Source organism: Ochlerotatus camptorhynchus, unplaced genomic scaffold (genome assembly GCF_037179485.1).
Source record: "Ochlerotatus camptorhynchus isolate MF236.1 unplaced genomic scaffold, CSIRO-AGI_Acam_v1.1 ptg000598l, whole genome shotgun sequence".
In the NCBI taxonomy this organism is placed as follows: domain Eukaryota; kingdom Metazoa; phylum Arthropoda; class Insecta; order Diptera; family Culicidae; genus Ochlerotatus; species Ochlerotatus camptorhynchus.
This window is the reverse complement of record NW_027041078.1, coordinates 737,865-752,416: the sequence shown is the minus strand read 5'-3', so window position 1 is coordinate 752,416 and position 14,552 is coordinate 737,865. Positions and strand designations below refer to the sequence as shown.

At 39.4% G+C, this 14,552-nt stretch overlaps 1 protein-coding gene across 5 annotated transcripts in view; it reads left to right on the top strand.

Moving 5' to 3' along the window:
* Positions 1–14,552, top strand: part of LOC135713978 (uncharacterized) — a 58,333-nt gene that overhangs the window by 33,168 nt on the left and 10,613 nt on the right. For 3 of the 5 annotated variants that reach the window (XM_065237214.1, XM_065237215.1, XM_065237216.1), the window contains exons 2-4: positions 6,914–7,639; positions 12,994–13,148; positions 13,225–14,549. In XM_065237214.1, coding sequence (XP_065093286.1) covers positions 6,952–7,639; positions 12,994–13,148; positions 13,225–14,549 — 2,168 coding nt within the window. In that variant the 5' untranslated portion in view covers positions 6,914–6,951. The remainder of the gene's footprint in view (positions 1–6,913; positions 7,640–12,993; positions 13,149–13,224; positions 14,550–14,552) is intronic. The other 2 variants (XM_065237218.1, XM_065237217.1) reach the window with 2 other exon arrangements.

The following is a 14,552-nucleotide window of genomic DNA, read 5'->3' as shown; positions in this document are numbered from 1 at the left end:
GAAGCAAAAACTAATTCTAGCTCAATATTTCACAACATTCCATTGAATCTTCAAAGATATTCTTGTACAATTCGCCTCCAATTAGAATCATCGAACCGCCTGCAGTTCCGACGAAAAGGATGCTGATAAATAAAAACACTTTGGAATGCATTTCACCCGATCACTTGCACATGCTTTGCACTAAAGTTCTTTTCTAGAACATTGCTTCGAGCTAAGAAGCAGAGCACACTTCGACCATATAATCTTTGGTAGAAACTCGTCCTAGGGCGTTATACCACCACACCAATTCAAACAAACAAATTCTGACAGCACTAGCACAAAATGAACCGTTCACACGACAGAGCCTACACACTAAGTTTTTTCTACCGATCTCAGCAAACATTTTGTTTTGTTTGCTGAAATTCAGCTAAGCATTATCCAAGGCTCAGCAATCAATTGTCACTTATGCTGAGATCTCAGTGAAACTTATTTTTACCGAGATTTGCACAGCTGAGCTCGGTAGAAAAAACTAAGTGTGTAGTTAGATCCTCTCTGTTGTAAACATTGACCAGAGTTGCGACCTATCACAATCACCATCATCAAACAGCTGATGGTAGTAACGCTTTGTACATTCCTATCAATGTGCTCGTCGAAGCTCTCTCCATGACCATCCATCAAGTTGACGAAAGAAGTAAAAAGCAACTGGTGAATGTCGTCTTCTGTTGTGATCCATCACCGATCTGGTCATTCCTGACAATCACGACACTCATCTGTGCTCGTTTTGAAGCAGTTGCTGCTTTGCTTCCTTATGTGAGTGTGTTTGTGAGTGAGCCCAACAGCTTCCGTTTAATGTTGCCTGCTTCGTTTGTAACTCACACACTCGCGCCTGCCGAGACGAACTTGGAATGCGTAGGTCATTTTCTTCTGTCGTTTCGCTTTATCCCATGATCGTACTGCAGAAGTCTTCACTGTTTTCGTTGTGCTTTTCATTATCAGCAGCGAGTGTAACGTTTTGCTTGTGAGCAGCGACCATTAAGCTGGGTTTAGACTAGGCAAGTCAAATGAACAACTCAGTTGAATTCAATTGGCTTGAAAAGTTGAGCCTGGTTCAACTTTTTTCAATTCAAGTGAGTTGATCAAGTCAATTGAATGGCATGGTTTACACGTTCAATTCGCGTTCGACTTGATCAATTGACTTGCCCTGTCTAAACCCAGCTTTACTGGTGATTGTTGTTTGCCATGGCTCTAACTCTCACTGCGTGACAAAACGATCTGTCAGCGATAGTCGGTTGATGCGAAGACGAGTGTCACGTGAGTGTCATGATATTTTGCATCACATTGACTATAGATACTATAGATTACATAGATAAGCGGAGCCGAAGTAGAATGTAGCCAAACGAACTGTCAGTAAGTGTAGCCGAGCATGATGTCATCATGGTGTTTTTAGCAGGGGAAGTATTGTAATATTATGAGCACAAAACGCTTTCCACCCTCCACATTCCGATTTATTTCGCGTAAAATGGAAGAAGGAAATATTACGCAAACCACTCCTCGATTGATTGTTGCAAAGATTTCCTTTGCACTTCATTTTGAACTTTTGCGCTTGCAACAAAACAAAACTGCACATTGAAGAGCCCTATGATGAACATTTTTCACCGGAGCCAGTAAGATCATTTGTTTTTCATGGTAGTAAAAAAACTGTTTTGTGCCTCCGCTTATCTATGGAATCAATACTATATATACATTGACCATACTCGTGGCAACATTTGGCAACTCGAGCACTCAAGTAATATGAAAAATCTTGACTGATTTATGATTCATTTCACTGTCCGTGCAGATATCATTTGAAGAACATGGGCCGTCAAAGCGAAACCTTGAAGCATCTGCTTTGCAGTTGTAGTGCATTGTATAGGCGCAGATCAATATTTCTTGATAGTGGTTGTTTACAGCCCTGTGAGATTTGGTCTGCTAAACCACCACATCATACCTAACTGGGAACGTGTCGAGGCAACTAGCTGATCATTCGATTAAATGTGGTTGTCTTGCATGACCCGCACAGTAAACAGGAATATACCAACTACAGATCAGGAGATATTCCAAACTTCGAATCAATCAATGCAGTAGTTTAACTCTCTGAACAAAAAACAAGATTTTCCAAACAGTTTTACTTCATGATCACCAAGATTTTTTTGTAGATCCCTAATGACGAGTAAGCACTTCTACTGTTTTCGTGACTTCTTTTCGTAATAAGATGTATGTTATGACTGTAAATGTAGGAAAGGAAAGGATTCCCCATGGTATCGTTTCAATACTATCGGTGGAATGATGATTTTTAATTAGCAGGTTGATTTGAATTCTTGGTGTTTTTAAATTTAATTTTTGATATATGTAGTTATAAACAACTTTATAAACCTAATAGTATTCTCGCGTCATTTTTCAAATAGACCAATCTACATTGATCGATCTCATCATCGACTCTCTCTTTCGTTAATAACTTGGCTTCAAAAACATGTTCAGCTGTTCTTATCGCCCAATACTCTTAATAATACTTCATCATTCATATAGAAAAAATAGCCCGTAATATGAATGCAGTGAAGTTATTAACGACAGAGAGAGTCGAGAACATGGTTCTTAGTCAGCCTGTTTGTAAACATTTATATAGATATTACGAAAACATGTTTTTAGTTAAACGTGCTATAAATTTAATGAGGATCAATGACGATAATGCTGATAATGGTCCCATCACTTTCTTCAACAACGGCTTGAGCTGGGTCATTTAGGTTTAAGATAATTAAGTTTAAGATCAGCAAACAAAATCGAACCGGGTATAGTAACACATTTAAATTCCCTCTAAATTTTATTATAGTTTCATAGTCACATGTTAAAAAGGTTTAGTCATCCACCTCTTATTCCAGCTATATATCCAACTCGTATATTCTCTAATACTCCCAGTGATTAAGACTTCAAGCATAATCCAACAAAGCATTCATTTACAATAGCAACTCAGCAAATACGATGTTTTTATAATTTTCAGCATTGTCAGGATTTTCATGGAAAATCCAGATGTTCAGCCAGAAATGTTAATATTACTGATTCAATGCATCTTCATATAAGCTTCAAAGTTACATATTGTGTATCTTATGTGAAATGTAGTCCTTAAAATCTAAAACATGTGCGCAAGGCTCAAACCATTCTAGACTACACAGCATAACTTTATAACCTGCTGAAGACTGGAACGCGCAAAAATTGGTCAACGAAAAAATTGTTTCTTTCAGTCAAAATTCATATCACAAAAATCTTCTTATTTTTCTTTTGGTAGTTCAATTCATATATTAAAAGGAAAAAATGTTAGTTTATTCTTTTGGTTTGCCAAATCCGAACTTCCGTGCCTTCCGCTTAAACCCTTCCATTAAATTTTGCCCAGTGGTCTCATCGACCTTATTCGCCGGCGAACGCCAGTTAGATTTAAACTGCTGCTCGTTTACAAGGGATTTATTAGTTTTTTTGAGATTCCGATTGACCAAGGCCCAATACCGTTCGATAGGGCGGAGTTTTGGGCTGTTGGGGGGGGGGGGGGGGGGCTGGGGTGTGGTCTTTGGGTACCACAACCCCGTTTTTCGCATCGTACCACTCGATTGCCTTTTTCCCATAGTGGCAGCTAGCCAAGTCCGGCCAGAACAGCACAGGTCTATTATGTTGCTTTAGGAATGATAGCAGCCGCTTTTCCAGGCACTCCTGGACGTAGATCTAAAATAAAACTCCTGTCCCGCAAGTTGCTTGAAATCCGCCTTCACATAAGTTTCGTCGTCCATGACGACACAGTCGAACTTTGTGAGCAGATTCGTATACAGCTTGTAATCTTGGTTCACCACCTTCACCTTCTTAAACGTCGACAACCCGGCTCGTTTCTTGGCCCACTACATAGTAGTATGGGAGAAATTGAGCTTGCCAGCGACGTCCCGGATGGAGAGGTTAGGATTCTGCTTATATTTCACAGCCACCTTCTTCGTCGTCGCTGCCACGTCTGGATTACAATTGCCGCCGCTTCCAGGCTTCCTGGCGGTCGACAGACGCTCCCCGAACACTTTTAAAACGTTTGTCACGGTTGATTTGGTCACATCCAGCAATTTTGCAAACTTGGCGTGTAAGAACGTCGGATTATCTTGCAGCGCGAGCAAAATTTTGACACGCTGCTGCACGCTGAAAACTGCAAACGGTGAAAACTCATCATAAAGGGTGTCCACGATGAAATTGCCACACACAAAATTGATTCGCAAAATTCGAGTTTTCATCCGATTGCCATCAAATTTTCAGGGATTAAACTTCATTTTACCATTTTACTCGTATTTTATTTACAGTCCATACGCAAATGCCCGCACCTTGGCCTTAACCCCGGCCATAAGATTCTGCACAACATGTGAATCAACCGTTTTTTGCATGTAAACCCATACTTTCTTCAGTTCCTCGACTGTCTTCACTACCTTAGGTCGTTTAAGAAGGTGCTGCTTCATAATCGCCCAGTACTTCTCGATGGGGCGGAGCTCCGGAGTGTTGGGAGGGTTGAACATTTTCGGCACGAAATTGACCTTATTGTCCGCATACCACTTCAGCACGTCCTTGGAGTAGTGGCATGAGGCCAAATCCGGCCAGAAGATTGTTGGGACGTTGTGGGCCTTCAGGAGAGGAAGCAGCCGCTTCTGGAGGCACTCTTTTATGTACACCTGTCCGTTCATCGTGTCCTGGGTCACGAAAGGTGCACTCCGCTTCCCGCACGTGCAGATGGCTTGCCAAACCAGGAATTTCTTCGCAAATTTGGACATCTTCTGAGTGCGGACATGCTCCGAAACGCTGAACTTATCCTTGGCCGTGAAAAACAGGTTGCCGGGGATCTGTTTGAAGTCGGCCTTCACATATGTTTCGTCGTCCATGATGCAGCATTCAACTTTCGTCAGCATGTTGAGGTACAACTTCCTGGCACGGGTTTTGGCGGACTTGTTCTGCTTCTCGTCGCGATTAGGTGCCTTTTGTACCTTGAACGATCGAAGCCCAGCCTTAGTTTTGGCCTTCTGGACAAAACTTCGGCTTAGGTGCAGCTTCTTAGCCACATCCCTAACGGAGGCGTTCGGATTTCGGTTGAAGGCCCCAACTACGCGGTTGTGATTTTTGGTGTTGTACGGAATACTTTTTCCTTCACTTCTGGGCTTCCGATCGGTGGTCAACCGTTCCTCGAACCGCTTAATCACTCGCGACACCGTGGAATTCGCGATTCCCAACGTTTTAGCGATGGAACGATGCGAGAGATCCTTGTTCTCGTGATGAATGCGCAAGATTTTATCACGCACGAGCTGTTCTTTCGACTCCATTTCCGCGAGTTTTGATCACAGGACTTTAAAACTTGCAGGATGTAAATAATGCACTATGAACTAAATCCACCCAAATTTTCATTAAATTCTACCCAACGGTTAAAAAGTTAGAGCAATTTCATAGTGTGGCAATTTCATCGTGGACACCCTTTAGCAACCATTGTATATACTCAACTTCCAAATGCAGCATTTCAGGTTTTTTTTCTGCATTTTTAACAGAATTTCACCAATTTCAAGTTGACCAATTTTTGCGCGTTCGAGACTTTACAATCAAGTCAAAATTGAAAATCCATCATCACCATAGTTTTTGTCAGTACAATTATTAAAAATGGTTGGACAATCATGCATACAAAATATTTCATTAGTGATACTTCATCTAGATATAAATTTGTTTTTGTGCATTTGATAGGATTTTTCTTTTATTTCAGAATGCAATAAAAGGCATTTGGTTAATACGTTGGTTCATTTCGGTGATTTCAATATGTGTCTCATTATCTGGAAAAATTCCAATATGTTTCATACAGACATTCAACGAAAAACACTTTTTAAACATAAAAAAAAACATGATTCTCCTTGATAAAACTTTAAGATCTGTCCATATAACACGTGGACAGTTTAGGGGGTAGTAGGGTTTATAAAAATTATATAGATGATTGCCTTGTTTCCTTGATTGATGATGATTGTTTCAGGGGTCTGAAATCAATATCTGTCCATGTTGTTTGTGGATAGCCCCTTATCGCTATAAAATGCGGAATTCTATGATAAATTCTTTTCTTGATTACACAAAATTCGGCCATTTATCGACTCTCCTTTATTGTGAATTTTTGAATCAGTCTAATGTAGTTGATTTTTTTTTTTCAAGCCTTGATCGCTGAATGATATTTTCATCATGGGTAATCGAAACATATGTAGTTCTAGAATTATTATTATTTTTAACATGGATTATGGATTACGAAGGGGCCTCTTTTAAATCAATCCTAGACACATTTCGAGTAATATGGAAATACATGACTGTTTTGAAATATTTCAATGTGATGCCCCAAGCTACTACTGCTCTCGGATGCGTTTAAACATTATTTTGCGTTTAAATTCGTATCTTACTATTGCGTAATTTGCATCACTTTAGACTCCTATGCAAAATATAATTGCACAGTAATATTTTCGCACAGACTGCAAAATTTAAAATTTACTTATTTGAAAGCCGTAGCAGTTCAGCAATAGTATTGACAAGCTACACTAATAATTTAACACTCTAAAAAACTTTAAGAAGTGCAATTTAAATATTATTTTCAGTGCAAAAATGTTACTGTGTGCTTATTTCCAGTGCAGGAGTCTAGTGAGGTGCAAAATCTGCAATACTTACACATACTCAGACAATAAAAACACATACTCTATTCTGTTTTTACGTATCATTTTTCACCCATATTTTTGATCATGTGATCAACTTAAAAAAAAAATCCTAAATTTTAAAATCTCGTAAAAACAGAATATACCAAATCATTAGCAACCCATGAACAACGATCCAGACAGTCCCAGTAATAATGCAATATTTTCCACTTTCCCCTTCACAGGACGCGCCAAAGCAGTACCCCACCGACAATCCTGAAATATGGATGCGCCATCAATGGTCCAACGTGATGGCGACAAATTGATCGTGCGGCGTGTGGTCAGTGGCGACGAAGTGATTCTCAACCAAACCGACTCCCCATCGTCGGTAGCGTCCAGCAAGGACGTCCAGCACCAATCGTCATCGGCGTCGAATCAATCCCTGGCGGAAATCTATCCCAGGGAAGAGGATCTCAGTAAATTTGGCCTGATTTTGGAAGACAGTGCCCAGAAGAGTTCTACCAGTGAAACCGGTGACAGTACAGAGCATCAGTTGCCCCAGTGTAAGATTAAGCGAAACTATTCGTGTAGTAATTGTACGTACTTTACCCAAAACCCACGAAAGTATTTAACTCATCTGCGAGATGTTCACGGTGAGAAGATTATTATCAACGAATGCAAGCGATGCCTGTATGCCTCGCGCCACTATCAGAAGCTGGTGCGCCACATGAAGATGGTGCACGGCTCGACGGACGGAATCAAGACACCGTTTAGTTCGCGAAGACGTGGAACGTTTCGAAAAGAGTATTTCAAGAAAAATAAATTCAAAATGAATACCAATATAACGGATAGTGATTTTTACAGTCAAAGTAGAGCTAACTATTTCGATCAGCTGAGCAAGATGCTGCGCGGTGCGGCAGGAAGCAGTGCGGCAAGTGAGACTGCCGGGGACAATCCAATGTACCTTACACGTGAGTCTCTTGTTGAATTGTTACTATACTGCTTATAATCGCATGTCAGTCCCATGTAAATTTTCGTCAATTTTGAGATAACAACGCTGTCCATTATTAATTGGAATCTATTTCCATATTACGTGATAAAACTACGGACTTTGATCATGAAAAATGTGAAAACAACATCGAGTCAGTTTTTCCCATCAAGCAAAATAATCGCATATTAGTCCCATCCTAAAATTCAATCGTCCATAGATGAAGTTAAAGTTCTGCTAATCGAATTGTCATATTTTTGCTGATATAACAAAACATTCAAGCTTAATTGCAACTGATTTTAACTTGACAAAATTATCGATTAATTTACTATAATTGTTTTAATATTTACATGGAAATTGCACTTCTTAACTTCAACTCCCATTTTCTCAATGCCTACTTTTTCCATATGGGACTGATATGGAATTATAAGCAGGTAGTATAGTATTTGTTTGAATAAGCTTTTCACTGCTATTATGGGTAAAAGGTTAGGTCAAATGGCTTTCTCTATTGTATTGTTATTCATAATAACATTTAATACCTTTTTCAGCTATACCCAACACTAATCAACTGGTGGTGCGATTGACACACGCCAACCAAAAGTAGGTGAAGGGTCTTAAAAGTGGTGTCCTTTTTACAAATCAAATTATAAGGAAGTTATGACCTTGAAACCAGTGCTGCAAAATATCAATATCAATACCTACAAAATGCTGAATATCACTAGCCACCTGATGTCAGTGGTTAGAACAGTTAGAATATCAATATCATTCGCCTCAATGTCAGTGTGCAAATGACATTGACGTCGTAAAAGGACCACTGATATTCAAAGTTCTTCCGCAAATATTCAATATCATTCGCCTCAATGTCAGTGTGCAAATGACATTGACGTCGTAAAAGGACCACTGATATTCAAAGTTCTTCCGCAAATATTTCTTGTATAGGCCAGTTTATCGAGTACCGATCTATTGTAAATACATCAGTTATATTAAAACAAGCAACGGTTATACAAAATAGTTGATAGTTATAGAGATTTTCAACTTTCCCCTAGTGATATTTATATGGATAATAATATCAAAGCTGTACCGCCTGATATTATGCTTTCGAAGAATATCAGTGTCGGAAGTGAAATTCAGTGCTTGACCAATATCTTATGTCAATTCACATTGTGGACAGCACGCAGCACTGCTTGAAACACTAAAAACGCTTAAAACCTAAAAATCTATAAACTAAATGATCGTGATGCTTGACAAGGCTTGTAAATCTCCTAAATTAGCTTAAACACTTGCCAGACTTAATAGTTATAACCTTCACGGCGAATGAAAACGACCCAAATTTGAGTTTAGTTTACTCATAAATCACATAAAGTGCAGGAACTCAGCGATGAATAAATTAATCTCATGTTTTTCCAGGTTTTTTCCAGGAAAAAATTCCTGAATATGAGAAAAGCAAAGATTGGATTCATTCAGTCTATTGGTACTACTTCTAGAATGAGTAAAGTTTATGTCAATTTTCCTCATTTTCCGGTAGATTTTTGAGGTTGTCCACAGGAAAATAGGAGGCAAATTTGCTCATCGCTGAGTTTCAGCACTTTTAGTGACTATTCTCATTCGCCGTATAGGTCTGACGAAGACGTAATGATTTTCGAACCAATTTAAACTGTCAGAATTGAACCAGTTTGTATTGTAAATTTAAGATCGACACAGAAACAGGAGGTATTAAAATCTGAGTGAAAAGTCAACCGTTATTTATTTTTCGGAAATTTCTTCATGCTTATTAGACAAATACGTATTTTCTGAGTTTTTGAATAATTTAGTTATAATCAATTACCTAATCTAAACAAACAAAATTATTAACCGGAAAAATCTTACAATACATGTTAATTTTCACCTTCTGTATCTGTATGAAAGTATCGAGAACATTAACTTTTTCGTCCTTACCAAGTTGGATATAATCTGAGAATGTTTAGTTCAGCGCAAGGAAACATTGATATAGTTTGTAGCTTATGAAAATAGTTTCCTGATGACTTGAATTGCTGAGTAATGTGAACTTAGCGAAACCAGCCTTGGAATAAGCTTCGTTTTACCGGAGCATTTGCAGTGTAGCTGCAAAATTTCGCGTATGAACGTTCTCAGTTTTTTGGCCAAATCTAGAACAGAGGCACTTTTACTATTGACGAAAGTTTGGTGATCTTCTGGTTCACTTTTCGGTCCACCGGTCCCGGTTTACGGCAAGATTTCGATGTGTTCTTGAAGGTAACTTCTGCACCGATCTTCCGGATGGCGGTTTGGACTGCTCCGATACTTATTTCCTCCATTTTCACCAACTTCCTTACTGATAGGTTGGGAATAGTGCACCATTTGTGCACGATCTGTTTGCGCTTTTCTTGGGATTGCGTTAGCTTTGTTAGCATTTGATGATTTTCTAAAAAAAAAAGCTGCACTTTGTCTAATCTAATCTAATCTAATCTAATCTAGTCTAATACAAACGCAGCCAGTACGATAAAGCATCCTGGAAAAAGATTAGGTTAGATGAGGTCTAATCATTTTTCTTGTCTAATTGATGTTTACAGCATATCTGAGGTATGATATAAACATCAATACGGCCAGACCTACTGCGTTGTATTTGCCGCAAAGATGATTCATGGAAATGAATGGGAACATTACTTGAATCTACAGGGGTGGAAGGATGCGTGGACATACCGTACCAAACGTTCCGAGTTACTATGTGTAGTTGTGTGTAATGTGTAAATATTTGTACAATATTGAAGGATCTTACCGAATTTTCTCCTATGTTGGTAATGATTATTTTGCGCTTAAAAGTTTCGTTGGATGATGCATCCATCCGCTCCTTGTTTATCATGGGGTTTGGGATGCAGTTCCTCGTCATTGCTCGTGGTTATGTTTAGTCCGTCGCGTCCGGACCAGATCTTTAGCCATAATCTTGGCCGCATCCATCTGATTTTCTTTGGCCAGCTTTTTTATGTCGGCGATGATCTTCTTTTTCTGCTGTTCCATTTTCATCTTCTCCCGATCAAAATCCCGCATCGCTTTATTCAGAGCCCGCTGGTTCTTGCACATCATTTCGTCCGGAGACATTTCCTTACCGAACAGCCACTCCATTTGGCTGGTTGTTTTCCGGATCAAATAGTGGTAAAACTGGTTGAATAAAGCGGAACTTCGGTGGTCTCACAAGCTAATCTTGCACAAAATTGGATTCTAATTTCTTTTTCGAATCGGACTCTACTTGTAATCGGATTACCGGTCATAAATGCACTTGGAAAAAAACCTTCTTTCGACCATAAAAAGAAAAACTATTCTTCAAAAAACTTATCGATTTTCAAAGCTGACAAATCATCTTCAGATAAAATTTGGAAAATTGCGACGAAAACATAATATACGAGCTATTTGATCTAAAAAAAACTACACTTTGTGCACACAAACTTGCTAGCGTTAGAGCTATCACCTCCTAACTCCCGGACTAAAGCTGTCTACAATGACCATAAATGCGGCATTGTAGAGAGAGTTCTTTCATAATAACACTGCCGGCCAGTGGGGGTTAGACGGAATACAAACACAAACTTGATAGCGTTGGCGTTAGCGTTGATATGATATACTTCGTAGATTGGATACTAGCGACACTCACGACTCTTTTGAAATTTTCAGTCAGACTACTTTCAAGAATAATGCTGGGGAGTAAACATTGATTCCAATCTAAATAAGAATACCAGAAGCATGACTGTCGCTATTCCCGGCCACGCCCATCTTTACCATGACTAGGGAAAGGGAAGGAGATCCCAGACAACAAAATGCACGTATATTCAAAGTTGTTTTCGTGATATACAAACATATATACAAACAAACAATTTGTATAGAATGCAAATAAATGGCTTATACGTACAAAAAATGAGTCATCGCATATAGGTCGGAAATTGGCATTCTATACGATTAAACTTAAACATAATGCTAGGTATGCCATTCTTATATGCGATTTTGACTTATACTGTAGCAATTTACGATACTGTCTGTACATTGTTATACGACTTCTGGTTGTCTGGGATGTTTATGTAGTACTTACTTAACGAGAGGCCACCGACTTAGCGACACCCTCATAAGTGCGTTTTTGTGCACACAAACTTGTTGAGCAATAAGTAAACAACAACACACGTAGAAGAACAGCTGATAAACTTCATCGGGGTAGAATTGACGGTGAGTTTAAAATGTGTTTATACTTTCTGGGACACCCTATAAACTAGACTAACTTCAGCAAGTTTTATATAACTTCATCAAACCTTCTCAAAAACATACGAACTTTAGAGAAATTAATCAAATTCTGTAGAAGGGGAAATTCGATGAAGCTCAGATATTTTTTTAACTTCAAAAGTCTATTCAAAACTTCAAGGATTTTGTACAGTGATCATTGTAGAAACTCGATAAATTTAAAATGAATTCTGAAATCTTCGATGAAAGCTTCTGAGAACCTTTAAAAAAAATCATGGTACTTTGTAGAATCGGGAACCTTGTACGAGTTAGGGAAACTTCGTTGAAGTATAATAAACTTTACTTAATTTTAAGTAACTTCGGGGCACTTTGTTAAAGTTTATTGAACTTTAATTCCGTGAAAATTCAGGGAACTTTTAAAAACTTCAGGGTTTAAGGGACTTCGTAGAAGTTCAAATTTGTAAAGAAGGTTCAAGGTCTTTCCTGAAGCTTGGAGAAGGTCATAAATGTTCTGAGATCTTGGTCAAATTCAGATAACTTCGAAAAAATAATTATGGAACTTGGAAGAAGTTTATGGAACTGAGAACATTTTCATGATGTAAAGACAAAAAAAAACAATTCAAGGAACATTGGAGCAATTTTCAATGCTACAACTAAGTATCTTTATTTGAACGGTTTCTGTATGAAGGAGTTTTGGCGATGTCCGCATAATTCCTTTTTGTATTCTATATGACAAGGCAAAGTCTGCATCAAACGCTGAATTAAGAGACACGCGTCTCCACATCACATGTTTTCCAGAATATCAAACTTGAGGCATATAAGGTGTTTAATTTCTATGCGATACAGCGCTCTGAGCTGAACTATATGATACTAATAAGTTCCTTTTTTTATGAGGAATAGATTCAGGTTTAACAATTGAAATCATATCTCTCTACATCCTGTGTTTTATCAATTTCGCGAAATTGACCAGTCATTCCTGCCGTTCAAAAGCCATTCCAAGGTGAACATTCCAAGACAACGACAAATACAACACGCAATATTTAATCAGTCAACAGTGTGACGACTAAGCTCAAGAGTTGCACCATTTTCTAACACACGAAAACGTTTTCCTTCTTCTTGTAGCCAACTTCAAACCCGGCCTAACACTGGCCGACCAGGCACAACAGTTATCGCAGCTAAAGGGCTCATCAAACATAAATATCTTCACTGATAACGGTGGAAGCTCGTCGCTCGGCTGTGCTAGTGCTAGTGGTGATTCAAGCAGTCAGGTAAACAACGTGAGTCTTTATCGTACTACTCTTTTTTATTTCGCCGTATAGGTACTCATTGAGTATTGTTCTTTCGTTTTAACAGGACGTTCTGGCCATGTTGCAGCACAATTTGGTGGATAAGAATAAGCAACTTACGATCACTCCTACTTCTATGGCAAGCGGTAGTGGGGGAAGTGGAGCGGATATGGTTACGAAACCGAAGAAGAAGGTACGTCCCATCCCCGATCTGATACCTCTACACAGTATCGGTCAGCTGCATCTGCAAGGAGAGGTGGGTAAGACGTATCATCTAAACCCAGAGGTCACCATCAAAAGTCGCGTTGCCGATAGTGATAATAACAACTCCATAAATGCTAGCACGTCTGGGAAGACGTACGTCATCGACGATGAAAGTCCAATCAATCTGACGGCAGATCAGAATGGCGATAAGAGTCTACAGCATCAGTGCATCTTTTGCCACATTATGGTGAGAACGACGGACGATTTGGCGATGCATTTGCGAACGTGTCACAGTGAGGAACTATTTGCCTTACTGTTGCAAAAGAAACCCGAAGATAATGGACAAACAGAGCTACAGTCGTATACAGCAGAGAGCTTAACGATAGACATCTGGAAGAGGCTGTTGGAGAACAATAAGGCGATAATGGAAGAGCAAGAGTCTCGTGAAAACGATAGCGAAATGCAATCTGGACAGTTTTCCAACGATGAGGATGATGCGGAAACAGTCGAGTCAGCAATAAGTAGGAACGACACGTATTTAGGAGTGGAAACTGCTCCCGGGTATGGCGAGGTAACGAGTAAGCTCAACATTGACGATGGTACTACCCAAACATCAATTATGAAAAAGGTATTCAAGTGTCCACATTGTTCGTTCTGGGCCTCGACGGCTTCCAGATTTCACGTTCACATTGTGGGTCACCTGAACAAGAAGCCCTTCGAATGCTCGCTTTGCTCTTACCGATCGAACTGGCGTTGGGACATTACCAAACACATTCGCTTGAAGACGATTCGAGATCCTAGCCACAAGAACGCCGGAGTCTTGATGAACGACGAAACCGGACGAAGAAACTATACCAAGTACAATCGGTATATTACGTTGATGAAAGTCACCGACAACAGCTATAAGGACAGTTCCTCGAGCTCAAAGTCCATGATCGATACAAGCCAAGCTGACTACCTAGCCATGTGCAAAGCTGGAGAATCGCCGGCCAGCTTGAACAGCTTAGCAAAGATGTACTCCAGCGAGGAATTGGCCCAGGCGTTCAACTTGGCTACCATGAACCAGATGGCCAGATTCGAACCGGAGATGCTGCAAAACCTCGTGGGAATGCCGAAACCCTTGCCAGCCGAAGATGCTAAGCAATCACCCCAGAAGGTGACGTTCAAATGTAAAAAGTGTAATTTCAAGTA